Source organism: Trypanosoma cruzi, genomic scaffold (genome assembly GCF_000209065.1).
Source record: "Trypanosoma cruzi strain CL Brener 1047053516535 genomic scaffold, whole genome shotgun sequence".
NCBI classification, from domain to species: Eukaryota; Euglenozoa; class Kinetoplastea; order Trypanosomatida; family Trypanosomatidae; genus Trypanosoma; species Trypanosoma cruzi.
Window position 1 is genome coordinate 39,881 of NW_001849433.1, and position 27,990 is coordinate 67,870.

At 49.1% G+C, this 27,990-nt stretch overlaps 12 protein-coding genes and 1 pseudogene across 12 annotated transcripts, besides 20 other annotated features; all 13 read left to right on the plus strand.

Annotated features, from left to right (window-relative positions):
* Nucleotides 1–27,990: part of a sequence feature (heterozygous, non-Esmeraldo-like haplotype) that runs on past both edges of the window.
* On the plus strand, nucleotides 19–3,885 carry Tc00.1047053506435.70 (annotated as a pseudogene).
* Nucleotides 4,137–4,168: a microsatellite.
* Nucleotides 4,303–4,323: a sequence feature (AT_rich).
* Nucleotides 4,472–4,546: a microsatellite.
* Tc00.1047053506435.90 (hypothetical protein, conserved) lies at nucleotides 4,627–6,687 on the plus strand (the record flags this gene model as incomplete). The annotated part of the gene is made up of 1 exon (XM_815910.1): nucleotides 4,627–6,687. One exon carries the CDS (start codon nucleotides 4,627–4,629, stop codon nucleotides 6,685–6,687), a length of 2,061 nt encoding a protein of 686 aa, XP_821003.1.
* Nucleotides 6,735–6,787: a sequence feature (CT-rich).
* Nucleotides 6,967–6,988: a microsatellite.
* Tc00.1047053506435.100 (hypothetical protein, conserved) lies at nucleotides 7,653–8,900 on the plus strand (the record flags this gene model as incomplete). Its single annotated transcript, XM_815911.1, has 1 exon — nucleotides 7,653–8,900. The coding sequence occupies one exon, from the start codon at nucleotides 7,653–7,655 to the stop codon at nucleotides 8,898–8,900; it is 1,248 nt and encodes a 415-aa protein (XP_821004.1).
* Nucleotides 8,899–8,921: a microsatellite.
* On the plus strand, nucleotides 9,134–9,754 carry Tc00.1047053506435.110 (hypothetical protein, conserved; the record flags this gene model as incomplete). Its single annotated transcript, XM_815912.1, has 1 exon — nucleotides 9,134–9,754. The coding sequence occupies one exon, from the start codon at nucleotides 9,134–9,136 to the stop codon at nucleotides 9,752–9,754; it is 621 nt and encodes a 206-aa protein (XP_821005.1).
* Nucleotides 9,936–9,986: a sequence feature (T-rich).
* Tc00.1047053506435.120 (ATP-dependent RNA helicase, putative) lies at nucleotides 10,078–14,277 on the plus strand (the record flags this gene model as incomplete). The annotated part of the gene is made up of 1 exon (XM_815913.1): nucleotides 10,078–14,277. The coding sequence occupies one exon, from the start codon at nucleotides 10,078–10,080 to the stop codon at nucleotides 14,275–14,277; it is 4,200 nt and encodes a 1,399-aa protein (XP_821006.1).
* Nucleotides 14,510–14,536: a microsatellite.
* Nucleotides 14,559–14,642: a microsatellite.
* On the plus strand, nucleotides 14,810–16,156 carry Tc00.1047053506435.130 (hypothetical protein, conserved; the record flags this gene model as incomplete). Its single annotated transcript, XM_815914.1, has 1 exon — nucleotides 14,810–16,156. The coding sequence occupies one exon, from the start codon at nucleotides 14,810–14,812 to the stop codon at nucleotides 16,154–16,156; it is 1,347 nt and encodes a 448-aa protein (XP_821007.1).
* Nucleotides 16,372–16,409: a sequence feature (T-rich).
* Nucleotides 16,548–17,207, plus strand: Tc00.1047053506435.134 (hypothetical protein, conserved; the record flags this gene model as incomplete). Its single annotated transcript, XM_815940.1, has 1 exon — nucleotides 16,548–17,207. One exon carries the CDS (start codon nucleotides 16,548–16,550, stop codon nucleotides 17,205–17,207), a length of 660 nt encoding a protein of 219 aa, XP_821033.1.
* Nucleotides 18,053–18,081: a microsatellite.
* Tc00.1047053506435.140 (hypothetical protein, conserved) lies at nucleotides 18,187–19,902 on the plus strand (the record flags this gene model as incomplete). The annotated part of the gene is made up of 1 exon (XM_815915.1): nucleotides 18,187–19,902. One exon carries the CDS (start codon nucleotides 18,187–18,189, stop codon nucleotides 19,900–19,902), a length of 1,716 nt encoding a protein of 571 aa, XP_821008.1.
* Nucleotides 20,488–20,507: a microsatellite.
* Nucleotides 21,435–21,485: a sequence feature (GA-rich).
* Tc00.1047053506435.150 (hypothetical protein, conserved) lies at nucleotides 21,523–21,981 on the plus strand (the record flags this gene model as incomplete). Its single annotated transcript, XM_815916.1, has 1 exon — nucleotides 21,523–21,981. One exon carries the CDS (start codon nucleotides 21,523–21,525, stop codon nucleotides 21,979–21,981), a length of 459 nt encoding a protein of 152 aa, XP_821009.1.
* Nucleotides 22,191–22,331: a sequence feature (GA-rich).
* Nucleotides 22,390–22,422: a microsatellite.
* Nucleotides 22,572–22,612: a microsatellite.
* Nucleotides 22,703–22,728: a microsatellite.
* Nucleotides 22,804–22,843: a microsatellite.
* Nucleotides 23,304–23,326: a microsatellite.
* On the plus strand, nucleotides 23,382–24,728 carry Tc00.1047053506435.160 (hypothetical protein, conserved; the record flags this gene model as incomplete). Its single annotated transcript, XM_815917.1, has 1 exon — nucleotides 23,382–24,728. One exon carries the CDS (start codon nucleotides 23,382–23,384, stop codon nucleotides 24,726–24,728), a length of 1,347 nt encoding a protein of 448 aa, XP_821010.1.
* Tc00.1047053506435.170 (hypothetical protein, conserved) lies at nucleotides 25,076–25,546 on the plus strand (the record flags this gene model as incomplete). The annotated part of the gene is made up of 1 exon (XM_815918.1): nucleotides 25,076–25,546. The coding sequence occupies one exon, from the start codon at nucleotides 25,076–25,078 to the stop codon at nucleotides 25,544–25,546; it is 471 nt and encodes a 156-aa protein (XP_821011.1).
* Nucleotides 25,850–26,605, plus strand: Tc00.1047053506435.180 (hypothetical protein, conserved; the record flags this gene model as incomplete). Its single annotated transcript, XM_815919.1, has 1 exon — nucleotides 25,850–26,605. One exon carries the CDS (start codon nucleotides 25,850–25,852, stop codon nucleotides 26,603–26,605), a length of 756 nt encoding a protein of 251 aa, XP_821012.1.
* Nucleotides 27,145–27,987, plus strand: Tc00.1047053506435.190 (hypothetical protein, conserved; the record flags this gene model as incomplete). The annotated part of the gene is made up of 1 exon (XM_815920.1): nucleotides 27,145–27,987. One exon carries the CDS (start codon nucleotides 27,145–27,147, stop codon nucleotides 27,985–27,987), a length of 843 nt encoding a protein of 280 aa, XP_821013.1.

Sequence of the window (27,990 nt, forward strand, 5' to 3'; positions counted from 1 at the left end):
AAAGGGAGGAGTATTCACATGCCTCAAGAAGAAGGGGATTTTGATGGCGTCAATCCCGACGTGCAGGCTCGCCTCGTCGATCTCATCATCTTCAGTGACCAGGCAAGGCGCCGCATCGCCGAGCTGGAGTCCACCGTGGAAACTTTGGAGCAAACTTTGTCGGAACTTCGTAGGAACGACACTCACTCGGCAGCCACACTGCGTCGTCCACTGTCAGCACCGCTAATTGACCAGCCATTCAAGGAGAACGGCCTGCAGGATATATGCAGCTGGAACGAGCAGCTTGTAGAGACTGTAAATGCCCTGCGGGGTGCCATGCTGAAGATGGAGACCGAAGCGAAAGTGCAGATCGTGGTGCTCAAGGACGAGGTGGAACGGCTACGTCGGGAGAGTGATTCCCTACGCCGTGAGAACGACGCGCTGAAAGAGCGGGTGGCAGATGACGTGCTGCGACAGCGACAGACAAATCGCGTGGAGATGGCGGTTGAGAAGGCTAAAATTGCTTCAAGAGTCCGTGCGGCAGGTTTGCGCCGTTTGGAGTTTATGGAAGCTGTGCTAATGGAGGCCCATGATGATCTGTACTTTGCTCAGAGGTTTGACGCGGCGAAACTGCCTGTTCGAGATGTGACATTTGTCATTCATGCTGTACCGAATGTGCCCACTCAACACCTGAGCGCAGAGGAATTTACAATGACAATCTATCAGAATTTTTTGTTGGAGGTTGCAAAGAAGTACGGCGGATACCACGTGTGTGGCCTGAGGGAGATTGAAGTTTTTGCTTTTTACAGTGCCACAGCTGCCCTTCATTTCTCAAGTGAGTGCCACGTTGGGGTGAAAAATCTCCCATGGCCAGCACGCACCACCGATATTCCGTTTTTTGCGCCCGTGATTGATGACGGAGAGCTTCTTTACAGCGGTCCTCGCATGCATACTTGCATGTATACGTGTAATCCGGGATCGGAAGTGGACCCCATCAATGGTCGTTCAGTGTACTACGGTCAAGAGGTGAAAGACGCTCTAACAACGGCGCTTCAAGGGTCTCCCATTGGCGAAATAGTGGTGAATAAGGCGTGTGTGATCATGTTGTTCAAGGAAGCGAGCATTATGAATGACGTTCACGATGATTTTTTTCTGGAAATGAGCCGTGTGCGTGCCAAATTGGGCGCGGGATGGAGCATCATTGCGTCAGAGCGAACTGTCGGGAATCTGTTTTGTTCTATTCTCCCCAAATCACTTGAACGCCGCCGCGGAATACCGCCGTATTATCTTCATCCTTCCCCACGATTCCCACGCGGCAATATTGATGTGGATACACTGCTTCCACAATTAATTGCCTCCATGAAAGGTGTAACACGTCCGTGTCAAGGCGGAACTCAACAAAAACCACAGGCACAGCTGCAAATACAGTCACAGTCACAGCAGCTGCTGCTGCACCATGATGGATGGGTCGATGGTATCTACCGTAGCAGAAAGCGTGCAGCTGAAAAACGCGACTCTAATTCTGAGGATGTCGTTTCACTTTATTTGCTACGGCGGGATAGGAAAAACATCATAAGTCTTTACAATAAACTGGAAGCGGTGAGCGCCTTTCACGAACAGACGTTGATGGAGGCAGAGGATTGGTATCTTGCCCGATTCCAGTCTATTGATCCAAGTGAAACGGTTTACTTGTGCACTGTTGACGTCGGCAGTAATTCCTCATGGCGAAAAATTACCCAGGTCTCCATGGGCTTGGAGGAACACCACCAACTGCGGCAACAACTGTTCTCTTCTGCTCTTCTACATGGAAAAAATAACTTTGGTGTTTACGTAAATGGCAACAATACGGACGTTTTTACTTTTGCCTTTCGACGTACAGAACATGCTCTGCGTTTTACCGCCCAGATTTACACTGTTGTGAAGCAGAAATGCGAAGCATTCACCAAATCAGAAACGTGTCTCATGAGAGCCGGGATCACGGTGGGAAAGCTGCGACCCTCGAACGACAGCCACACAGCTAGTACGAATACGGCCTCTGGCACCGCCACGGATTGCAAAGCTACTCGCATGTACTGTGCCGCGGTAAAGCATTGGTTTGTTCCGGTCATTTGTGTGATTTGGCATGCCGCGGGGAAATTCTGGCTGTTGCAGAGGTCATACAGGCCTTCCAATCGAATAAATCGAATCTTTTGAGCATGGAGTACAATGTTTTGAAGAAGGGCGGTCGGTTTCTGGGATCATACTCCACTCTGGTGGATGTGTACTCGATTCTTCCCAAGGCTTATGCGTACAGACGTCAATTACTTAAGGGCGGGGACGATGGGTCTTGTAGAGACGAGTGCGAATCTCCACGTTCCTCCGTCAAGGCGGCCTTGCAGCTTGGCAAGCGTATCATGTCCCGCGAAGAAGTGGAGCAACTGCTATTGCAGCATCAACAACTCCTAGAGAAGTCCGAGGCGGCTATGATGGCTGCTGAAGACAATGCCTGGGAAATCACCACGCAGCAGGCCCTCAGTTTGCCGTGGCCCGTCGTCAGCAGATCCGGCGTCAGAAGTACGACAGCAGAGAGGGGTTTTTTATACTGTGACGCTGTTGACATTGTCGCAATTTCTCGTGCGTTACCTGAAGAATTATACAAGAATATTATGGGCCAATATAATTACGTTGTGAAGGAAGCATTGCTGGCATATGATGGGTTTATTGCCAAGACGGATTCTACAGCGGCGTACATTGTCATTTTCACCGAGCCACATTGTGCGTTGGAAGCAGCGTTGCAAATTCAGCGCGGGCTTCTGGCAGTGGACTGGCCACAAAGAATAAAAACACTAGAAGCCACACTTCATGTAAAAAGCTGTAAGGCAAATATTGTGTTATTTGATGGAATTCGTGCAAGGATGGCGGTACACGTGTCTAAGGATTATCAATCCACTAGGACATTTTGTGGCGACGATAAAGAATTTGTTGAAGTGTTTGGTCCGGCCATAGAGACAGTTGCGGAACTCGGTTTTCAGGCATGTGGTGGTGAAATAATTGTGACGTCTTTTGCTCTGTCTAGCATTGGATCCACCTTACATGGTTCAATGCTTCTGCTGCAGGTTGCCATGCGGGTGGCAAGGATACAGTCTTCTAATAAAATGTTACTTGCTTCATGCGTACCGCAGCGGTTGTGGGAGCGGCTTCATCTTTTTGTCCCCGCCGCGCCGGTTGCTGAGGTGGCAAAGCAGGGCACTGGTTCCAAGTTGAGGCAGTTGAAAGTGGCGGAGAGGAAAAAGTCGTGGTGGCGAGAGGGAAACAATTCCCTGTTGTCCCTGCCATTTTCTAGTCAGGCACCGTGGGGAGAGAGAGTGAGTGCATCCCACAGCACTTTTGCCTTCTCTGTCCAGGCCTCTTTGGGAGGCGCCGTGGGCCAAATTCGGCGGGAGTTGTCCTCCTCCATTGGTTTGAGCACGCACCGTGAAGTATTTTTAAACATCGTCTGCGAAATCCTCATGAACATGAGCCATCTTTTTCGGGTGGTGGAGGACGGAGTGTCCAGGGCAAATGTATTGTCACCACTCCCACCGCTAGAAACAGGGGGAGCTGCTGCAATAAGCCGTGATGCTTCACCGAATAAATTCCGACAGAACTTCTCCCCGGAAAACCGTTCCTCCGGGACCTTCAATATGAAACTCATGCACAGCGGTGACAGCACCTCCTCACCGTCGGTGTCGATCTCCGGCGAACCACACAAAAATGCAGTGCAGATGTTGGACAACTTATTGAGGGGAGCCTTGCATCGGATGGCTCGCGCATTGGGCGGAACGGGCAAACCGCATTTAGCGTCTTTTTCGAATCGCATGAGCACGTTCAAATCAGTTTCCAGGCGTAGCTCCCCGAAGCCCAGCGGGCCGCTGAGGCCCCTCTAGCATCTGCCTCAGTCGATGTAAAAAAAAGGAGGGTGTAAAAAAAAAAAAAAAGGAGTGATTGAGGACACACCGACACAAAAGCAAATATATGCTCGTTATTCGGAAAAGGACATCATGCCAGAACTTCCTGTTCCGTACATATATTTGTGGAAAAGATGCATTTTCTTTTAGACTTGTTTTTTTTTTTTTTTTCGTGTGTGTTTTCTCTCTGTCTGTGTGTTTGTGCAAATTTTTTGTGTGATTTTCTCATTGTTTCTTTTTTTTTTTTTTTGCTTTTTTTCTTTACGTGGGCATTTTGGTTGGACTGCTTTCCATCCTCATCCTCATTGTCTTCTTTCCCCTCGTCCCGTACCACTTTTTTTGAGTTGCGCATTCCAAGAAATAGATTGAAAAGGAAGCATACAAATTGCAAACACACAAAAAAAATAATTTTTTTTTTGTAGCTGCCCGGGGGAGCTTGCAACCACCAGCAAAATTCTCCAAGCGGGGACACGCCTAGGGCATTTCTCTTGCCACGACCTCTCCGCTCACACGGGCAGAACGCGATATGACGGTAGCTAGCAGTGACGATGACAAACAACTTGATCGTAGCCATCGTAGTGATGGGAGCTGCTGCAGTATCAGCAGTAGTATTAGTAGTAGTAGCACTAGCACTAGCAGTACTCATGGTGACGACGGTATCCCACACGCCAATGGGGTGGTCAGAGTTCACCAAGGCAGGTCACTATTTTCAGGGATTTTCATGTGTTATTTATCGCTGTTTTGTGTGATTCGTTACCTCGCTCGGCTCTTGTTCTCTGGATTTGCCACAGTCAGAGCTGCCAGGGACTCCGAAACGTACGCCATGCAAAAAAAAGAAGACGATTTCTTATGTGGGAACCAGAAAAACTCCGAGCGAGGCGGTGGGATCACAGCCAAAGGTATTCAAGCGCTTAGATCGCAGTTCCGGCTCGACTCTGACACCGATACAGAGACGACAAGCGGCCGCTCCTTCTCTTCTGCAGCAGTTAGTGGGGAAGCGCGGCGTCGCCTTCGGGCTAATTTACTTATACGTCAATTTTTTAAAAAAGAGAAAACCGAAAGTATGCTGAGGGCTCTTCGTGTCCATGCTTGTACTTGGAACGTGGACCGCCAACCTCCCCCTAACGGCAATAATGGTTTTTATGAGTGGCTATTAGGGCGGAAACTAATGGGAAAGGTAACTACCTATTGGGATTTAAGCAAAGAAGCCAGAGAAAATAGCAATGAGACTACCCCTCCTTTTCCGATTGAAGAATTCCCTGATATTGTTATCGTTACTTTGCAAGAAGTGGAAATGGGCGGAGTTGTTCTCGTAAGGGAATACACTGAAACGGGAGTCATGTGGACAGAGGCCATAGTAGATGCATTGAACAAAATTAGTGAACATCGAGTATGGTACAAGAAGGTGAAGTCGGTGCAGCTCGTGGGACTGGTACTTGTCGTTGTGGCACGCGTTGAACACATCAACTACGTGACAAATGTTCGTGTCTCCCTCACAAGAACCGGTGCGATGCGTGGGGTGTGGGGAAACAAGGGTTCGGTTGGAATTCGGGCCACAATATACGGTAAACGGTTTCTATTCATTGCCGCACATTTCGTGGCACATAAACATAACGAACGCACCCGTACCCTTAACTACCATGCCTCGCTTAAGGATCTCATGTTTGAGATGCCGGCAGGCGTGGATAGTGAACTGGATGTGTTGGAGACATTTAGTACCGCCGCACGAGATTCTAATATGGAGGATGGCATCATTGAGAAGCGTTCGAGGTTGACGCCCTTCTTTCGAAATTTGCGCCGAACCCCCTCCGCGCTACTGGAGAAAGAAGTTTTGGACAAATACGACTATGTATTTTTTCTTGGGGACCTAAATTCCCGTCTACATGGTCTGAAAGGCACAGACATCCGTCGCTTGGTTCGGAACAAGGAGTACGATCGACTCATCTGCCATGACGAGATCCGGCAAGGGATGATCAGCGGGGACACATTTGACGGCTTTCAGGAGGCCCTCATAGCGTTTCCGCCCACGTACAAACTTGACCGGAAAACGGATTTGTACGACACGAGTAGAAGGAAACGTGAACCTGCATGGTGTGACCGCATTCTCTTCCGTGTCTGTCTCCCCTGCGAGAAATCCGACGACGACGATAGCAATGATCATAATGTTGATGGTGTGAATAGGAATGACGGGAACAACAAACAAGAAGGTGAGAACAGAGCTTTGTATGGATCTTTCCCATATTTAAATAGCAGCACCAAATTAATGTACAGCATGCCGGAGTTTTCGGTTCCTGTGGACAATGTAAATGGACCGCTCAACAGAACGGACGACGATGTCGTTTCGCTCCAATCATCTACCTCTTCGATGAGTAGCGAAGGTGCGGTATCGTTGCTTGGGAAATCGGATTCCGTGTTGTCTGATATGCACTATCGGAGCTGTTACTTGGAGACCCTGTCAAAAATGAGGGCACAGAATCTTCAAATTTCTTCTTTCACTCATCGTGACGTCTCTTTAGATGAAACAGAATCGCTGCCAACTTTTCTTGCTGCAAGGCGATCGACGTGCACCGATAAAAGATTCAAGTTTTTTCCGATGATTCCAAACAAGATGCTTGTCTTTGACTACCATCATGTGCAGGCTCTGCGACATTCCGACCACCGGCCTGTTTGTGCGCAGTTTAGGGTGTCCGTTCTCTCGTTCGAGAAGGATTTAGTGGACAGTGTGCTGCAAAAGGTGAATGAAGCTTTTTATTTGGAGGAGAATTACCCTCTTCACGACTAATGACATGATGGGTGTTTATTCCTGATACTCCATTAATTGGCTTCTGCTTCTTTTTGCTTTTTTTATTTTCTTTCTCTCTTTCTCTCTCTCCTTTTTTTTTATTTGCATTGGGCACGTACATTTTAATTGTGTAAAATATATTTCTATCCATGGCCTGAGGAGAGGGGGTAAGTGAGTGGTGTGTTCCTGTCCTTTGAACTTTTGCTTTCTCACTCCCTCTCCATAAATATGCGTGTACATTCCGTTCTTTGCGTGTACACTTCATATGTCTTTTAATCCTGTTGTTGTTGTTGTTGTTGTTTATTTTCTCTGGGTTTACTGAGCCCGTAAATCAAGTTGCCGCTGGAAAGGGGGGAAAGGAAAATACAGTTTTATGCGCACCGATAGCAACGACTGCGATGTGTGACGCAGTTTCAAGGAGACATTTTTAATTTACCGAAAACCGCCCTGGAAGTCAGCCTCCTGCAGTGGATTATTTTTTTTTCCCCGTATGTGTGTGTGTGTGTTAGTGCGTTTGTGATGTGGATTCTTTTGTGCCATGGCAAATTCTGTAGGGCGGCACGTCTCTTATCTTGTGCCTTCACGCCTCTTCCGCAGGCCGGAAAAGTGGCAGTTCTTTTCGACAAAAACGAACACCATTTTCTCTGTGTTTCTCCAGGGGCACTAGGGGCCCCTTCGGCAACATACGCCGAAGCAACAGTCTTTACCGAAGAAGCTTTGCGTTTCTTGTCGTTTTTTTTTTTTGGGGGGGGGGGGGGAGGAGCGGTGTACCATTGCTATTTTAATGGGACTCGCATTGCCCAGTTTTGTGCATTTAATGTCCTTGTTTCTTTTTTTTTCTCATGTGTGTGACTCTTGCGTTAGTTTCTCTGTAGTTCTGGCGTGCAGGCATTCCTTGTCTCCTTCTCCACTGGTCCTGTTTTCCATCTCTTTTCCTCTCTTTACATTATCTGTTAGAGGAAGTAATGCAAGGATTGCCGCATGACGTGGATGGGCATTTTGGCATCCGTGTTGCCGCCAGGAGCAGCAAATTGCGTGCCAGACAAGAGGCTAACGGAAGAGCACATGTGGCGGGATCAGGGGCTCAAGTGCCCTTGCGCACCCGGACCATTTTAGCGCCACGGCTACAGCTGCGCACCTACCATGACCACACAGCGATGCGTGATGCGCTGGAGGAGTTGAAAAAGGCGTGCGGTCACTTTCCTCTTGACGATGCGGAGGAAATGGAAAAGATGAATCCCACGAATAGCAGTGCGGGCCTTACACCTTCGCAGCTCAATCAAATGCCTGGTCACTTGATTGTTTATTGCTTCACGTATTGTGACTTGGAGTCTCTTTGCGAGTTGGGGCGCGTCAGTCTCCGCTTTGCCGCCCTGTCCAACGCCAACCTTTTGTGGGAAACTCACGCCCGCCTGCGGAATGTAACAACGAGTGCGCCGGAATCTGCCCGAGAAGATCTCCGGCGTGCTGTGCTTGAGCAGCACGAAAGGTGGCAGGCGGAAGTACAGCGGCATGAACGCGAGTACGAGGCGTTGGAACGTCGCTTGCGTGAGCGCGCCGCCGCTGAGCTCGCGGCCCCTGTCGACGTAAACGCTACCCTCGCGAACAATCGGCCCGGGATATTTTTTGGTGGTAACAGCAACGGTAGAGATGCCGGCAACGCTGCTGATCAAGAAGCATTTTCCGCGCAGTTAGAGCAACTTGAGACAGTGAAACTAGACCTTCTTCGTGGCATCCGCGAAATGAAATCGGAGCTGGCTCAGCAGCAGAGGCAGATTGAAGAGCTGCAAATGTGGGTAGCCAAGACAGAGGAGGCAACTTGTGAAGCGGGGAATACAACCGCCGCATGTGAAGTGGAGGGAATTACCTTTTTGGCTCTTCAGGCCTTTGAGCGCCGTATCTGCCGAATCGTGCTGAGTGCTGTCAATGATCTTCCAACTGTGCTGCGCAGAGGCGTCGACGATTTTGCTACCATGGAACTGCTTTGTCTATTTGGTGCTGGCGATGTTGGCGGACGTGTGCGGCAGCGTTGGGCTGCCTTCAAACGTTTCTTTCCCCCGATGTCGGAAGACTACGGAACCGTCAGGTATTTACTGATGACTGGAGAGCCGCCGTCTTCAGACCGAGCGCGCGAATGCATTGCTTCTCTCGGTGGTGTGATTCGCCGTGTGCAGCGGATGACAGATAATGAAATTGTGCAAATCATCATGTAAAAAAAAAAAAAAAAAAAAGAACTACGTTCACGTGAAGTCCTGCAGAAGGAATGAGAAGATGAGAGCTTGTAGCGTGGGTCCTTGAACGTATATATGTGCTTTTTTTTTGTTTTTTTAACGTCGGGGCGCAGGCTGATGCGTTGTTCGGTGTGATAACCTTTTTTTTTTTTTTGCTCTTTTTGTTGTACAAAAAAAAAAAATAATAAAAGGAGGGCGTTGATATTTGTCCACAAATGCTTCGAAGATGGCCTGTTTGTGCTGTTGCCACCGAAGTGCCGACCATCGTTGCCACCACCACGACTGCAAAACTGTGGGGATCAGTGAGGGCTGCCAGCAGCAGCGCGACGGGGAATGGCGCCGGAGAAAATGCCCCATCGGTCGCAGAAGCAGCCGACGGCGCGGCGTATCGTGAAAGCCTGATTCAAGCGATATTGTCACGTGACAAGGAGATTTTTGAGCTGAAGCGGCAGCACGAGCTTTCCATGCTGCGGGTGGAGCAAAACCAGCGCCGTATTTTAAAGGACCAGGAGGACCGTGGCATGTACTATGAGCAGAACTGTAACGTGCATACCTTTGACACCATCTCGGTCGGTCTTTACACGCAACGGAACACCCTCTACCACACCATGAGCGTCGAGAGACTGCGAAATGTGAAGCTTTTGCTGACACTTCTTGTGACGTTATTGACGTGTTTCTACCTTTACTACCGTTATATGATCAACCCTAACTGGGTGTACGTGGAGAAGCCACTGAAAATAATTGGGAGTCGCGTTGGGGCGTTGAATGATATTCGGGCGCAATTGGGAAGCCAGGAGGAGGAAACGATGGCGATGCGATCGAAGCTGCGGGAGTAGAAAACAGCTTTGCTTCCCCGACTGTCGGTATTGCCGTCTGCGCCTGCGTGCCTGCCTGCGTGTTTATGTGCGTATTCTTTTCTTTTCGTGAACAGAGGCTCCAATGCCCACGAATTCTGCTGTTTTTTCATGTGCGTATTTAAGTATGCACGAAGCCATGTAATATATCTTACACAGCTGCTTTTTTCTTTTTTTTTTTTTTTTGCGTTTCTTGCCCTTTTTTTTTTCTTTTACTTTCTCTTGCTTGTCTTGCTTCTCCCATTTCGACCGGGTGGGAGGTGCTGGTAGGACGCACGTGCGAATAAAGGAAGCAACACGTCATAATGCGACGACTTTTGTGTAAATCTGGCCTTCTGGCCCCGGCCCGGGAAATGCGGCATGAGCGTGATTTCCGTGGCCGTAATCGCCAACGCCGACAGCGTGGATTTGGCGAGGGCCGTAGCTCTTCCAACCCACGGAACAATGACGACATTGGGATTTTGCAGATAAAATTTCACACCATACCGGCTCTGCAGGTGGACATGCGAGCAGAGACTCAGATCGAGTCGTTCTTGAGATCGCAGCTGCGGGAGGATGGGTCTTCGATGTTACTGTCAACGAATGCGTCATCTTTACCCATAGTTCGTGTGATAAATGTTCCCAGGTCCACCTTGAAGCGTGCCGTGCTGGAGTTCCACGTAAGGGGAATACCGGTGCGGGCTTTAGGGCAATCAACCCGCGCAAAAAGGGCTAGGGCGCTCTGCTTCATGCATGCAGCGAGGCTCATTGATCACTTTTCAGTAGAAGGCACGGACAGCAGTGCTGCGCCTCTGCCACTCGAGGAGGGCACGGAATTAAATGCTCAAAAGAAATATTTGAAGCGTGTGATGAGTATTCGAAAAACGCAGGCTTTTGGTCCGCCTCCACAGCCGGAAGAATACGATTGTTGGGAAGATTATGTGGATGAAAGTAGGCGACACATTGAACGGCAAGAGCAAGAGCGACGAAACGAGGCCTTTCAGCTGCTGCGTATCCCTCATACTGGGAACCCATTGGTTGACAGGGCGGCGGAAATGACCGAGCAGGAACGATGCACCGACCGATTGGCTCTTCAAAAACTTAACAATGAACTTCTTGGGGTCAGCAAGGGTGTGAATATTGTTCGCATCTCGCATCGTGTCTTTGTCGCCACACTCACATTGGATAGTGTGACAAATTTAGTTGCTACTGGTGTAGCTGAGAGTTCACAGGAGGCGAAGCAGCGTGCCGCGATGCATGCGCTTAACATTCTTACGCTGGTGAAGGAGCAACGGCAAGCTTCTGCCGTGGATGGGAAGGCATCAGCTTTTGCAGGCCGTGGAAGCTGTGCCTCGCCTGACGCCGTGTCACTCAGCCTTACGCCACGTTATTCCAAGATGCTGGACTTTTTTTCACTTTTTTTTGGTGTGACTCCGGCTCCTGTCTTCACAAGGGAGGGAAATTCCTATATTTGTCACATGGATTTGGACGGTGTCAAGTGCACGGGACAAGGCATTAACCGGTTTGAAGCGGAGCGCCATGCCATTGAGAACGCATTGGGAGAGATGGAGTTGTATGACGAGCGGTTGCAGGGCATTAATAGCATCATTGCACAGTATCCGAACATCCAGCCACGGTGTGTTCCGACTGCCAAATTGCCGGAGGCGTTGAGGAATGAAATTCACGCCTTTGTACAGCGCTGTCGCACCGAACTTCATTTTCCAGTTGATGGCAATACGGTGGGAAACGAAGGCCATGGTGGTACTCCTGAAAAAATTTTAACTGATGACGTTTTGGATGCCGAGACACGGGCGGCAATCAAGGCCCTGGAAGATGTCAGACGCGATGAAGCCTATGCGAGACGATTACGCGATCGGCTGTGTAACCTCAGGGCGGACCCTAAATACCTTGAGAAATTTCACATGCGTCGCTCGAGCCTTGCAATTGCGTCTGTGGAGCAGCGCATACTTGACGCGATGGATCAGCACCGTGTGGTTGTCGTATGTGGAACAACCGGATGCGGCAAAACAACCCAGGTTCCGCAGTACATCCTTGATAGGGAGATTATGGAGGAACGTGGGGACCGCTGCTGCATCGTCGTGACTCAGCCCCGTCGACTGAGTGCCTTCAGTATCGCGGATCGCATTGCAAGTGAGCGACTGGACGTGGTGGGGAAAGATGTGGGGTATGCTGTGCGTTTGGACGCTCGGCCAGGCCGTCACATCACGCTCTGCACGACCGGAGTTTTGCTCCAGATGTTATCCGGTATGCCATCGCTAGACACGGTGAGTCATCTTGTGATCGACGAGGTGCATGAGCGTGACATCAACTGTGATGTGGCTCTGGCTCTTGTCAAAGAGCTGCTGATGGAGGACAAAAATAAAAGGTTGAAGGTTCTTCTCATGAGTGCAACGATGCAGTCTGAGATGTTTGCTTCTTACTTTGGTGATGTGCCTGTGATATCCGTGGAGGGGGCCGTGTACCCTGTGAAGGTATGCTACTTGGACCACGTGGCCCATCTTTTTCAACATTCCTCCCCTCCCGGCTACTATAGTCCCATGTTTGATGCTCTCAGCAGCGCGACCACATCGCAGGGCCGCAACACATACCGTGGCAGGGGTGGATATCGGGGTACAAGGTGGCAACTGACAACACCGCCAAAGACAGACTACGCTCTCATTGCACGTCTTATTGAACGAAGTGTGGAGGTTGACCTTCACGGGGAGGTGGAAGGAAAGTCTGTCCTCGTGTTTCTCCCGGGATGGAAGGAGTTGATAGCTGCAAAACAGGCTCTCGAAGCTCTTAACGGGGAGCAGCGGTATCATATCATTCTCTTACACTCCTCTGTGGACGCGAAGAAGCAGCGGGAGTGCTTTTCACCGGCGCCCGAAGGATTTGTGAAGGTGGTGCTTGCCACAAACATTGCTGAAAGTGGTATAACCATTGATGACGCGGCAGTGGTGATTGACACCGGTCTTATCAAGCAAACCTCGTGGGTATCGCGTGCGACTGGGACCCAACAAGAACATCATGCCTCTTCGTATTCCACTCAACTTGCTTTACAGTATGCAAGCCGCGCCAACTGTACCCAACGCAAAGGCCGTGCGGGGCGCACACAAGGTGGTATTTGTTATCGTCTTTTTACGCGAGAGGTTTGGGATGTGTTGCCTTTTTTTCAGGAGGCAGAAATTCATCGTGTTCCGCTTACACAAGTCCTGCTGACCCTCTTGTCACTTGGACACACAAAACCCAAAGAGACTCTTCAGAGGTTTATTGAACCACCTTCTGTAAAAAATGTTGAGGCTTCCATGCGACAACTGCGAAGCTTGGGGGCAGTGACTGCGGATGAGAAGTTAACGCCGCTTGGGTTGTATCTGTCACGGCTGCCATGTGACCCGCGAATTGGGAAGATGATTATGATGGGTGCTGTGTTGCGTTGTATGGACTCTGCTCTAACGATGGCAGCGACCGCGGATGTCAGCCCATTTGTGACAAGCCGAGAGGTCTCTTTTGAGGTGCGACAAAAACGACATGCCTTTTCGATGGGATCACAGAGCGATCACATCAGTGTGTTGAATGCTTACAATGCCTTCTGTGCTCGTCAAGGCGATGGTGTCTTTGCCAGCGAACAATATATCCATCGAAATAACATGCGGATTATTTCCCGCTACAAGCAACAGTACCGTGACATCCTCCGCCGTTCAGGATTCATCCGGGATGGGGAATCATTTTCTCTTGAAGCCCCTGAGGATGAGTTTATTATCCCCAATGATGATGCGGTGGCTCCGCTGCATGTTGATTCCGGTTTACTTTCCCTTGATGCTGCAGACGTCACACTCGTTAAGGCCTGTCTCTGTGCAGCTCTCTTTCCTAATGTGGCTGTGCTTGACCCTTCCCCGTTGCTTCAGGGGGGAAAAAGGGCGAAGACGCTGGTGATGCGCACTGCCACGCACAAAAACATCTCACCTTCCAAAGATAGTGCGTGCCGCCGTCTTGGACCTCCTCGTGCCCATGGTGTACTGACCCCAAAAGAGTTTTTTGGTAGAGATGCGGAGAGTGGTGCCGAAGCACCTGTCATTCCCTCCATGTTTTATATATACCAGAGCATTTTTTGCGTGCAGGAATCCAGAGAAGAGTTTCTTACACAGGTTTCTTCAGTGAGTCTGTGGGCTCTCCTGCTATTTGGTGTCGGTGAGGCGGACATGCGATTTGACCCTCTCTTGCAACTCTGTATTGTGGGGGGTTGGATAGGCATACACATCGATGCCAGCTCCTTTGCCACGCTGCACGCACTTCGCACTACCCTGCACACCTGCGTTTGGAGGAAATACCAGAAACCGGATGACGAGAAGAACAATGAGGCACTTGAGGTTCTCAGGCGACTCTGCAAGGAGGTATTACAGTCACCGCCAAATGATAAGGAGCAGTACCTGAACCGTCTTGTCGATACAGGGCGTATTCTCTCTCCGTCAATGCTGGAGCCAATGACCACAGACACCAATGACGAGAATTTTGCATGGGAGTGATGGCATACATTTGAGCGTTAAGGAAAAAGAAAGAAAAAAAGCCTCCAATTTATATTTATTTTGTTCGTGTGTTCGTTTTATTTCCCCGGTTCATAAGTGTAATAAATAAGGTATTCGCTCTATAATTCACAGAAAATTTTTTACTTCTTCCGCGCACTCACATAGCTTATGAAAACGCTGTGTAACGTGCAATGCTTTTTTAGGGTAGCGGAATGTATAGTGTAGGCAACGTTATATAATATATATATATATATATGTACTGTGCTACGCAAATCACTTTCTATTGTTACTATTGTTGTTCTTGTCGTTGTTGTTTTTGGTGGTGGTAGTGGTTGCCTTTTTATTGTTGCTCCCTTGTTGTTATTAGTGAATTTTCTCTGTATTTCAAGGGGGAGGCGTGGGGAACGAAGAGCTCTCAAGACTTCATCCTCCCGATGTATGTGACTGTGTGTGTGTGTTGTTGTTGTTGCTGGACTCGTTGTCTTTCTCACGTTCTTTGTTTTTAACACATGACAGTGGACGCGGCGAAAAAATGTCCGCGAGCGGTAGCACCAGCAAAGACGCAAGCCCTTATGTTTGCCTCTCGGCCCATTGCGATTTGCTGCATTTCATCGGCCCGGTGCCTCACCCGTACGGCGGGCCAAAGCCGCAGACAATTGCACAACGTGCCTCGCAATACGTGCGTTTTTCGTGTGAATCCTGTGAGAAGGCGCCGACCGTGACAGTGAAATGCGAGCACCCGCTGTTCCCGCCCATTCCGATTACGAGGACAAGCGACGGGGTGCCATCTTTCCCGCTGACTGGCATTGAACTGGCGCGTTGGGCGTACCGGGAGAACTTTGAGTCTGTCGCGTCGCAATCGCAACTGAACCCTCACGAGAAGAAAGTTGACGTGCCTCATCCGCCCCTGCAAGGCGACTCCGCCAGAGTGGCTCATGAATCCGCGCTTCCAGAAGTAGCATCAACAGCACCGCTGGAAGAACCCGAATCGACCATGGAGTCGGGGCGTTCTTCCTGTATTGTGAATTTTCACGCTCTGCGCCGCATATTCCTGCAGACATTATTCATTTTGAATCTCCCTCATAGAAGTCCCGCGGTCTCATTCAGATTGTCCCTGCATGATCCCAGGCCTTTTGGTGTCACAAGTTTTTTTCTCCTCCCTCGGTGCGCGGAAAAGTTGGCGGCTTTGGCACATCCCGCGAAAGTAACTCTTACCGTTGCAAGGACTACTGGCGGTGATACACTTCAGTGCTCCTGTGACTGCCTCCATAAGAAGGACGAGGAAGAGGATAGGATCACTTCTTTGCAACTACTTTGGGAATTAAAAGAGGGGGATGAAAGAGAACAGTACGCCAAAGATCCTGTTGAGTTGGATTCGTTTCTTACGGGGACAATGATTCCAGTGCTCTTTGCCCTTCCTGAGGGTCTCGCTCAGCTCATTGAAAGTGAGGGCGTTCAGACTTCACGGGCAATTGGTTGGTCTCAGAGACGCTCCTTCCACCTCTTGGCGCTGATTGCACACTGTGTGTGGTGCGAAAAGGTGGCTTGGTGTATCATGAACCGTTTCAGTGTTTCAATGGGTTTGTGTAGACGCCAGAAGGCGCGTCTGAAGTTACGGAACAGTGCCTCCTTGGAATCTACTGACAAGTGGGAATCGACACTATTTTTTTACCCTACCGCGTTTAATGATGATCGTCACCAAACAACGAGAGGACGTTTGGAGGCTATTGACGTCACAGCCACTTCGTGTGCAGCATTGATTCAGGTAACAGTTCGGGGATGCGATGAGGAGATGGAATGGGAGTGGAATGGCGAGATCCCTCACAGATCCTCTGCGGGTCTGTGCGATTTCACGGAGCTGATTAAGAAGAGATACTGACTGTGTATGTCGTGGTGAGTGCAATGAACGAGATGAATATTGATGAAAAAGAGAAAGGCCGTAACGCGATGGCATTGACACGGCCCTTTACAGAAGGAACGGGGAGAATTCTTTATGGTGAGCCCTGCAGCGTTTTTGTTGTTGTTGTTGTTTTTTTACTTAGAGAATTTGTTAATCCCTTCCTTTTGAGTCTACCGTTAAACCATCTGGTTTTCTTTTATTTTCATTTTTTTTTTAATTTTATTTTTGCTTTCTCTGGCAGAAAAGGGGTCTGGCGAATAGCCACGAAAAGGAAGGAGCAGAGGAATAATAAAGGGAAGGGAGTGGGAGGAAGGGCATTCTCTTCTTGCTTGCTTGCCCTCTTACTTACTGGAAAAGGTAAGAAGGTAAGATGACGGTCTGGTATTTCTTGCAGTCTGCACTTGTGGCACTCTTTTTCGTCAAGGATGTTTCGGCATTGGAACGCTGCCGCCCTATTGAGAGACTGAAGGGCCTCAACCAGGAGATACTCGCGATGCCGAGGGGAGGGTTTTATGCAGGTTATGAGTACTTCTGCGCCGAAGACGCTCCCCGGCAATTCCACTGCCATTGCGGAGTTGACACCATCTGCAAGAATAAAACAGATGCCTGGGGTAGGAATGTTGGGGTGTGCGCCTGTTGCCCGTGGTGGATGATAGTTTTATTCGCGATTCTCGCTCTTGTCGCGGTGGTGGCCATCAGTACTACCCTCTACGTGTGGTGCTGCCGCGGCAAATGGTGGTTTGATGGATACCCGCCACCGGTTAAAGCCATCATGTGCCGCCGCGGAGCCGCCACCGTGGTGCCCGCCACAGGGCCGCTGCCGCCGAACCTCTTTCGTGGCTACCGCACTTCGGAGTTTGTGAGTGAACCCACCGAGCAACCCCCGTCACGTGTGCCCCTTGCAGCCCGTGGCGGCGAGGCACCGAGGTATTTGTACCATGAAAATCGCCGGCACTCATCACCACCACAAAATCCGCCGCATTCGCTGCAGCAACGTCTTAGCGAGCGGAACCCTCTGAGCCATCGCTAGTCGGGACATCTCGATGTGCCGCGAACACGCTACAGCGCCCCCTCTCCTCCAATCCGTGGGAAACAAATCGGGAATTTTGTTTACCCCGGCCACCACAATGCTCTTCGAGGGTAAATATTGGACTGACGAGTGGGAACGGAGAAAAACAAAAAAAATAGTTGCTGTTAAATCAAAAAGACAAATAAAAATCTATTTATTTGCTTGGATCTCTTCTTCTTTGTGTTTCGAGGAAACGATTTCCAAAATGTGAGTTGCAGTAGTCTCTTTGCTTCACACAATTATTTTTTGGTTCTGAATGCTCTTCAATCAATCGAAAATGAGACGTATTTTTGTCGGTTGCGTTTGTAGATGCTTTGCCCGCACCAGCGCAGCGGTTGGCCAATGTGAAGGAACGATAGAACACGGGTAAAAGGAGAGGAATGTGTTGAGCACTTGGAAAACAAAAAGAATTGGCGGAATGTGCATCTGCATGCACATTCTCTCTACAGATCTAAAGTGAAAGGAAGAAAAAAGAAGACCGGTGCGAAGGAGGGTTTCACGTGTTCAGTGGCTGTGTACACGAAGGGTTCCATATACTTTTTTTTTTTTTTATATGAGCCCTTATTTTTGCCGCTGGGATTTATTTGATTGCCTAACTCTTTTTAATTACTATCTTTGTGCTGTGTAATTTGTTGGGATTCCTTTTCCTTCCGCGTGTTGAGTGTGTGCCCTGGAATGCGCGGTTTAGGAACATGTATTTACGGAAACATGCACCACTTATGCACGCCTTTTCACCAGCAAACCATTCCTTTATCTTTTGCTGCTGTTGTTTTTGTTGTGTTTCTTTGTGGCAATGCGCTGCTGTGTTTTCTTTTTTTTTTTTTTTTTGTTTTTTGCTTCTTCCGCTTGGCCTTTTCATTTTATGAGGGTGAAGGAAGGAGTGGATTGAGTGATACGGACTTAATATTAAGGTAGCGAATTAGTTAAGCATTAAAAAACCATGTCCAACGATCCGTCTGACGCCGCTATAATATGTGGTACAAGTGATACGACGTACATGGAGGAAATTATTCTTCAGAATGAGGCTCTTCTCCTTGAGGTTGAGCAGCTGCGCTCTGTCGTGAAGGGAAAGGGTCTTGATCAGCTGCAGCAACTGCGTGGAGAGAATGAAAGACTTCAACAGCTACTAAAACTGTCGGAGTCGCAACTGGCGGAGAGGACGCATCAGCTGGAAGTGCTGGAGTCTGCATATAACCGAATTGACGGTGTCCACTCCGCCATTCATGAATTGACAGAGCAACAAAAGGCCCTTTCCGAAATGAAGGAGCGATGCATCAGTCTTGAAGTACATAACACGGCTCTCAAGACGGAGTTGGTCAAGACGAGTGAGTCAGAGGAGGAACTGCGAAAGGCACTGCAGGAAGCGGAGAGAAGCCGTCACGTGTTGGAGGAAGAGGTGAATAAATTACGCGCTTCCGTTACGGAAACGAAATCACGTCTAGAAAATGTTGAGAATTTAAAGTGCTCCGCGGAGGAGGCGCTTGAAGGGGCGAAGGCCTCGATTGCTAAGTTGCAGGCCCATTCAGAAGACCTGGAAGAGAAGAACGAGGCTCTCAAGAGGCGTCTCCGTGACGCGGAGCAAGAAGCCTGTGAAGAGTCGCGGATCAGGAATGGGAGGCACACTTTGATAGAGAAGGAACTGGAGGATTTACGCGCCAAAGAAGCAATCGGGGAGAAGAGATTAATGGAGGCGGAACGGGTGCAGGCGAGGCTGCAAGAGGAACTGCGCTTAGCAAGGGAGGCGCTAGCGGCAAAGGAGCAGGATACATCAAGGACGCTTTTGCAACAGCGGGATCAGGTGGAGAGGAAATTGAAACTGGAATTCGGGAATCTTCAGCGCGCACTGGAGGAGAGAGAGCGGTTGCTGCGTCAGCAGGTGGAGCAGAATATACGCCTGAAGGAAGAACTCACAATGCTGAGCGCGGAAAAGGATATTCTGATGCGTCGCAAGCAAGGGGAGCCTGTCGACGTCTTGCAGCTCCAAAACAGACTAAAGGAGCTCAGTGATGAAACGTCCAAAAAAGAAGCACTGCAGCAGAGGTTCCAGGAGATGCTTAAAAGTAGTACAGCCACCAACAGTGATATTAAGCACCTTTTTGCGCAGATGCTTGACTACCAGGAGCGAAGAGATGAGGAAATGCGGACGATGATAGCCATTGAACGGATTAAAACAGAAGATATGAAGAATATGTACGAACTTAACCTGGAAAAACTTCGAGCAGAGCAAAAAAGCCTTGTTTATGAAATTCAGACCTTGAAAAGTGAGGGGGATGCTTCCGTCACTAGGAGAATAGCACCAGCAGAGGCTGAAATATCGCATGAAGGCACGCAGTACGGAGCAGTAGCGGTGGGGAATAGCTTGATGCCACAGGCGAATGCGAACCCACCGATGTTTGTGGGTCCAACAGAAAGGGTACACCCGGTTGCCAGGGTCGGCGGCAGCGACGTCGGTGGTACGAGTGGCAGTATTGCACACGATTTGTGGCAACGCTCATTGACACGAGCAGATAGAGTGCAGACGACGGCGATAAACTACGAGCCTGCCCGATTGCGTTTCCCTCATGAGGAGCGTTTGAGTTTGCTGGCTTGTCCCCGTTGTACATTTTTGAATCAACCAGGCATTACCAAATGCGAAGTCTGTGGCGCTTCCCTTTGAAAGAAATCTTCAGATGAAGAAGGCGTATGATATTTTTTTCCTTATGAGTTCTGGGGGGAACAAAGAAGAAAGGTATTATGTGTGCGCATTGAGCTTTTTGGTTTATTTTTTGTTTTTACGTTTAATTCCTATCCTTTTTGAGCTATTTGATGAAGACGCGTTGATTACCGCCGTTCTAACGAAAGCTTTCTGCTGAAGTGGGTTTTTCTTTCTGTGTTTGGTTCCGAGAAGCCTTGGGTGGGCCGGAACATATGAGCCTTTACCGCATCCAGGTTTGGCCCGTGCTTTCCCGTCTATGGCTTTGCGCCACTGCGTTGTTAGGGGGGGAGTGTGATTTTAGCTTGGTCCTTCTCTCTATCGTGTGCTTTGCTCTGGTCTTTTAATGTTTCTTTATTTATTTAGGTTTGGACTGTTGTAGGACTTGGCCTGATGTAAGGCCCGCAATCTACTCCGCATCCTGAGTAGACGGCAGATATTCTGGGAGGAGGAGGAAACCCGGAATAAAAGAGCATTAAAAAAAAAAAAAAAGGCTGGGGAGGGGGGGGAACGAAAGTAATTGCAGGCTAACAATGTTTGTTCTCCGCCTTTTTTTTTTTTTTTTTTTTGCTGAGAAAGGGAGTGTGTCGGTGGTGGTAAGGTATCACCACGTGACGTCAACGCGCCGCCGTCTGCTTGTATTTGCATGATTCATGCGTGGAGATGTGTGTTGGTGGAGAGAACGACATGAGTTGAAAGAACGACTTGAATGAATCGGATGAATGTCAGGGATTTTCTTGTGTGAAGGACGTCAAAAACGGAATGCACATTTACACACAAATGCATGCGGATATATTCATTTTTTTTTCTCTATGAATGTCCTTCTCTCCGTAAAGTGGGGTGGGGGAGGGATGCTAACGGGTTCCGCGAGAGACCATCTTGCGGGGAGGGAACTGGGGAGACGATGACTCTTTTAGGCCGTGTCATTTACACAGCGTGGCTTCCAATGAGTTCCAATGGAATCAAAAAGAAAAAATGAAAGGATGACGCAAATCACGTCGTTTATTTTATTCCTCCTTGTTTATTATAAACAAAATGTCTCTCTGTGTGCGATTGACCCAGGCATGCAACCGCTGCAGCTGCGAAACCGTTAGGGGCCATTCGTTCACCTGTGTTGGTGCGTATTTGCATTTGATTATGTGTCATGTATACGAGGCTCACTTAACGGCTTCCTTCGCCCTTTTTTTTTCTTCCCCTTGCCGCCTCGTACGCTGCTGTTTGTATGGTTGCTGTCCCTTCTATCGGCTCCTCTCGCTACGTGTGTTTTCCTCTCACACGCGGCGATTGTGTCCTGTCATTGTGGGTATTGCACCATTATCAATTGCCGCTGCCGCACCAAACGCAGTCTATTGCGTACAAAAAATACCCGCTACAAGCACATCGAACTGACCAAAAAAAAAAAAAAAAACAAGACAAAAAGTAATATTTCTAGTTAAGTGTTCTATTGGTGTGAATTGTGCTCTCTCTTGGACGCCCGGCGACACCAGGAAAGGGACAGAAGAAGCAAAAGAAGAAGAAGATAAAAAGTAAAAGCAAGGAAAGAAAGACTTTCGACCTTTTTTCTCTCATCAAACCAAACAACAAATGGAGATTATCGATAGGCCGCTCAGTGAACTCATCAAGGAGCAGAAGATTGGAGAAAGCCTGCGTAAGAAACGTCGTGGGCACGGCGGACAGCAGAATACCCGCAACGGTGGGCGCGGCACATCCCGCAACGGCCGTGGGAACAGAGCGATGGGGCGTGGCAGCCGCGGCACCGCGGGCAACGATCAGGGACGCCGTTATCGCCGCCCCCTGCGGTTTCGCAGCAACGGCGGCCGCTTCCGTCGCCTTGGAATTGGCTTCGACGACCGCCGCGGCTTCAATTCCCGTTCCTGGCGCCGCAACGCACTGGACTTGGGCGACGATCGACGCGATCGCTCCGTGAAGAGCACCGCCACGCAGCGCCGCAGGAAGGCGGCATTTGAGCGCAACGACCGTGTCAGGGAATTGCGTCGGCGTGAGGCTCTCTCACGTGCCCGGTCGCGTTTTTCACGCGATTAGAAAAAGGGGCCAGAAGCCTGTGGAGAACGGCACGCTGAAGGAAACTACAAAATTAGAAGGACTCCCCTTTTTTTTTTTCTCTTTGTTTTTTTTCTTTCTCGCACTCTTTCCTTTAGACGGCCAGGCGTCCACCCACCGCGGACGCCTCCTGACATGTTGTCTTGCTCCCTTTGTCCCCGTGCAGGAGACAAACGAACAGCACCCACAGGGGAGAGGGAGAGAAGAGTAAGCGAAGGACAAGGAAGGAATGATCGTGAAGAAATTATCAACACGGAAAAAAGGAAAAAGAAAACGGAAAAGATATGAAAGGAAGAATAAACTAACGAAAGAAAAGTGAAGGAGATGAAAGGGGGGAGTATACGCACAAGGATGTATGCAGGGACAGGAACGTTGCAGGAAGAAAGACGGAAGAAAAGGAAAAAAAAAAAAAAAAAAAAAAAACGAGACTATTTGGTGATGTAGTAAATAAAAAAACTTCAAAATATATAAAATTGTTTTTTTGTTTTAGTTTTTTGTTAATTGATGTACCTGCAATGGGTTTGAGCAGCGGGCTGAGATGCGGAAACTTCTGTGCAGTCTGTACTACAGGCATATATATATATATATATATATATATTTTACATATTTATATGCATTTATTTGCTTTCCGTTCTTCTGCTTTGTGGTAGTGCGCGTGTGTCTTTCAGCGGTCACTTTGAAATGAATATATGATGATAGGGAGAAAAAAAAAAAAAAAAAGAAAAAAAATATTTGAGAGTAAAGGCAAAATAAAAAGGAAAGAAGAAAAGAAGAAATTTTAATGGAAATGAAATACTGATTTGCTATTATTATTATTATTATTTTTATTATTATTATTATTATTTTTGTTGGCAGCATCACATTCCCACTCCTTTTCCGTTTGTTATTATATTGTGGCGGGAATGTGAAGAAATGGTGGTGCACATTGGACTCCCTGCGCTCAATTACGTTTGGACACGGCAGGAGGGGACTTGATGCCCGCACTGCGACTCACTGCTTTACTTAGATGTGTTCAGCACCCTTGCAATCTGCAGATGATACAACATCTCCCTTTTGTCGTTTCTTTGCTTTTCCATGAAAGAGGGAAGGGGGGAGGAGGAAAAAGGGGGCGGTTGTGTGGGTAGGGTAGCATAGGGCCGTTCCCCTGCGTCGCCTTTGCAGTCATCTGGGCTTTTCGGTGGTGTAAAGGGGAAGGGAATTGTGTGAGATACGGAGAGGGACACGACGCGAGAGAGAGTGAGAGAGACACGGGTGCAAGAGTTACCTGCAGGCATTCCATTTGATTTTATTTGTTTCTCTCTCTCTGCGTGTGTGTGTGTGTGTGTGTCTGCCCGGTTGCGGTACGCAGAGCGGAAGAGGAGGAAAAAAAAAAAAAAAGAGAGATGCTGCGACGCACACAGCGCTGGCTGCTACTTAACGTCTCTGGCGAGAGTCCGTCCTTCCGCTCGAAGCCCGTGCGGAACCTTCAGATGGATGTTCAGATGAGCCCCTATAAGGAGCAGTTCAAGGACTACTGGTCCACGCCGGTACCATGGGCGGATCGCGAGTACGGGGAAAAGCCAAAAATTGGAGCTCCTATACCTACGCGCCGCGCGGCCACAGCTATCGTCGTAGGCAAAAACAAGCACGTGGCTGTTGACAAAGTTGAGCGGGGTGAGGACAATGACTACAAGGTGCTGATGATGTTCCGTGAGGGGAAAAACCGCTTTGTGCGGGACCAGTTCATTTTTCCATCGTTTCCCATCAGCTTAGAAGACTCCTCGGAAGACTGGGGGAAAATTCTGCGTCGTCGTGGCGTGAAGACGGCGTGGAACGATTTGCATCACCGCCTTTGCGCGATGCGTGCACTTTTTGCACAGATGAATATTCTTCTGGTGCCCAAAGAGGGCGGTGGGCTTGTAGAGGTTGAAGGACCGCCTGGGCCGAAGAAGTGGCATCTACTCGTTCACTCCCAGCCAACGGCGATGAAGAACCTTGTGGATGTCCTTGAGTTGCCCATGGAGACATGTCTATCGCAATTGCTTCCTTTTCGCTGCATCACAACACCCACAACGGAGACATTTCGCTTTGACAACCTTGTTTATCTTGTTCCCTTTGAGAAGATACCTGACGTGCGATTTACGATTAGTACGGTTGGAGAGAAACTTGTGTGGGTTTCACCCATGGAGGCCATGGCGAGGTTCAACGCCGGTATTATGAACATGCCGACTCCAAACATCATTGCAATATCGGAGCTGAATAACGAATGCCCAACCTTTGCAGATGTGATAAAGCGAAAACCGCATGATGACTATCGCTCCATTCTTCCTGAACTCTACCGTCATAGCCAAACCAAAGTCGCCACTGTTCTTCTTCCTGGTGATCTCATGCATCCCAATACCACGGGAGAAGACAAGGCAGAAAGGTACATTCGTCGATTTGTGTATGAAAAGGACTATCCCTTTGGCGTTCGGGCAGTTTTTGAAGAGAGACCTGCAACACCAGAAGAAATGAATGAGCCTTTGATTCAAGAAGCACCAAAATTGTTGGAGGAAGCCAACGAAATGGATATGGTGTACGCCGATACCCCATACCCGAAGCGGGAGAAACAACCGGGAGAGATTGGCCGTACCCGCTTCCCTGTTCCAAGTTACTCTTTTCAAGAAGGCGCTGAGAACGAGGAGGGTGTCATACCCGTCCGCAACAGAAACATTGAGAGTGTCGGTGACCTTTACTCTCACACAAATTGAGAATGTTTGGGAATTATATTTTTTTTGTATTTTGTCAATGTCAGTCGACGTATATTGAGGAAGGGGTGGCTTTCTCTTTTTTAAGAGAAGGAAAAGTTATGAGAGGAATGGAATACCGCGTTTTTGTTTGGATGGTATGTTTTATTGAACGATTTGGTGATGCACCATTCATATGCTTCCTTTTTTATTGAGTGGATTTGCCTGCAATGTTAATTTCTCTCATAATCTCCTTTGTTTGTTTGTTTGTTTTTCTAACTCTTTAATTTCCCCTTTTAATTCTTTATTTTTTGCTTTTTTTGAGTGTTGTTTCCTTATGCATTTCTGGATGTGGCGGATTGGGGGGAAGAATGAAGGTGTCTTCCTTCATCTCGCAGTTAAGGCCAGGGTGGTTTCATCTCACTGTGCATGCGAAGCCAGGCGCAAGGAGTTCATCGTTGGCGTGTCACCCTGCCGTGACGGATGCAGCGATTGAGGTCCGCGTTGGTGCCCCACCTGTAGAGGGAAAGGCAAACGCTGAACTCGTTGAATTCATGCAGATGCTTCTTGAGCAAGAACTGGCCCGAGTTCGTGCGGCGCAACAACACACACCGCTGGAAAGCAACGGCGCCGTCATGAATTGTGTATATGGCGGCCATTCAAAGAAGGACAAGAGGAAAAACAAGCCAAACACAAAGATGGAATGCCCCGTGAATTATCCGGAAAAAGTGCGAGTGTCACTTGTGAGTGGAGCGAGCGCTCGGCATAAGACGCTAGAAGTGGCATTCCCAGGGACGCAGGAGGAACTCATCAGCGTTTTACAGTCCGCATATGTGTCGTAGCCATTGCGGCGTTGAAGTGTTGTTGCTGTTGCTTTGGCGTGGGTGCTACTGGTGTGTGTGGGTGTACCAAAATGTCTTCTTGGAGATGATAACATGCTCCTGCAGCGGCGCACCTTTCCTTCTTTGGGTTTCTCTTGTTTTTTGTAGACAAATAGCTGGAGTGAGAGTGTGAGTTTTTTGCTTTTTGTTTTTGTTGTTTTACGATTTATTGACAGGGCTTACGCGTTTGTATACATTTATTTATCTAGAGCGAAGCGAAATTAGGTGGCTTTTTACACCTTAGTGCATACAATTGTGGGCTCAATGCATACGTTCTACACCATCCGCTACCCACCGCCAAACTCCCAGAAAGGGGGAGAAGACAGCCAACCGATTCGAGTTACCAACAAGGCAATGGAGTCGCTGCTTTTTTGCATTGTGCATTCGATCGAGTTTCAGAGTCCCCTGCAGCCATCAAGGCCTCAACTGGGGTCCTCGATAGGCTCCTCCGGTAAGGATTCCATCACGGACGATGAGGCGTATGTGCGTCCGGTGGAGAACTCGAGCATGCTGTTGGGGAATGTGACGTATGTGTCGCGCTCAAAGCACAAACCGAGTGTTCTTGCCTCGCTGCACACGGCTGTTGAGGCTGCTCGTGCCATTCAAATTCCCGATAAGAGCAGTCAGGTGCCCTTTGAGCTACGGGTGCGGCTTCTGCGTCGGCACCGCGGTTGGCTGTGGCACGACTCACGACCGCTTGTGGAATGGGTGTTTCGTATGGCCAAAACAAGAGAGGAGTTCAGTTTTTCAACCACACATGGCGATGCAAATGAGCGGCCGCGTCCCCGCACGTCCCCACGTGCAACGAATGCCCACGCGAATGTGGTACGCGCTACAGGAGGAGGTGGTGCTCACAGCCGTTCTCGTGAAGAGGGGCTTGTGTGTTCGAACGATCCGGAGCAGATTCGCCAAGTTCTGCAGTTTATTCTGAAGCACAGTTACGATGCCATCGACCTGAACACCTACGCCGACTTCAGGTCCGGGGAGTTGATCTTCGATGTTTCTGTGCAGGAGGTCTAGTGAAGGCTGCGTAGCGGGAATGCAAGTAATGAATGTGTACCCGTGTTCTGATTATATTGCGGATGCTTTGCTTTATCTTACTTCATCGCATGTATCAGGGTTTGATTGAGTTTTAGTTACCTGTAACTCTGTGTCTATCTCTCATTTGCCCGTGTGGGCATGGCTGGTGAACAGCCAGGTACTCCACTAAACTTTCTGTTTCCTTCTTTGGCTTGTGACGTGCGCAAGGAAAAAGCCGTCTCATGTCTTGTTGTTGTTGTTGACGCCGCAAAAACGTGGCATTGGAAGGTAACGGTGAAGAAACAGTAGAATAGAGCATTTCCCTATTCATGACCCTGCTCGGTACTGTTCTCGCATTCTACGAGGTCTCGGGTGTACCACTAGCACTCATATGTACATCACCCAGTGTTCGACAGGCTTGCGAGAAGAATGCAGCGGCGGAAGTGGGATTATGGAAACTATCCCTTGAAAGTGACGGCTCTTGAAGAGTCATTTGGCAACCGTCTGTCCCGGTGCGTCACTGCCACAAGACGGATGTGATGTGCTCTGTGGCATGGTGGTGCAATCGGCTGATGCCCATCGGCGGCAAAGCTCCGCCGACTCGTTTGGACCTTGGCGCTGCAGGACGGTTGCTTGACACCCATCTTCCTATTGTATTTGTCTTCCGCTCGCTTGTGGAACTGACGCTCCGGCGCGCGCCTATCAAGGATGTGAACGTGCTTGGGAAGCTTCCCATGTTGAAGAGGCTTGACCTGGTGCAGGCCCAGGTGGTGGACGGCGGCATCATCGGGCTAGGAGAGAGCAGGAGCCTGGTAGAAGTGGATCTTTGGGGATGCACCGCAGTGACAAATGCAAACACGCTTGGCAAAGTGCCTACCCTGCGAAGGTTAGTTCTAGCTGAAACCTGCGTCTCTGATGACGGCATTGCTGGCCTGGTCGATGGCCTGAGCATCAACGAGGTGGATCTGGAAGCATGTGCTTTTGTAAAAAGTGTGGGGTTCTTTGGTCGACTGCCAGTGTTACGGAGATTACTTCTGGTATCGACATCGGTCGACAACAATGGCATCATGGAGCTTGGTAGTAGCATGAGTCTCGTGGAAATTGATTTGTGGGGGTGCAGCGCCGTGGATGATGTAAACTCACTGGGAGGGATACCAACGCTGCAAAAACTGGATCTTTTCGGCACCTCTGTGACGAATGAGGGCATCAAGGGCCTGAGAAGGTGCCCCAGTCTTGAGGAAATAGATCTGACGCGTTGTGAAGCCGTGAGTGATGTGGAGACCCTGACAAAAATACCGAGATTGCGACGCCTCGTGCTACTGCACACACAAGTTCAAGACGTGTTGGAACTGGTTTCGATGGGCGTAACGGTGATCATATGACGC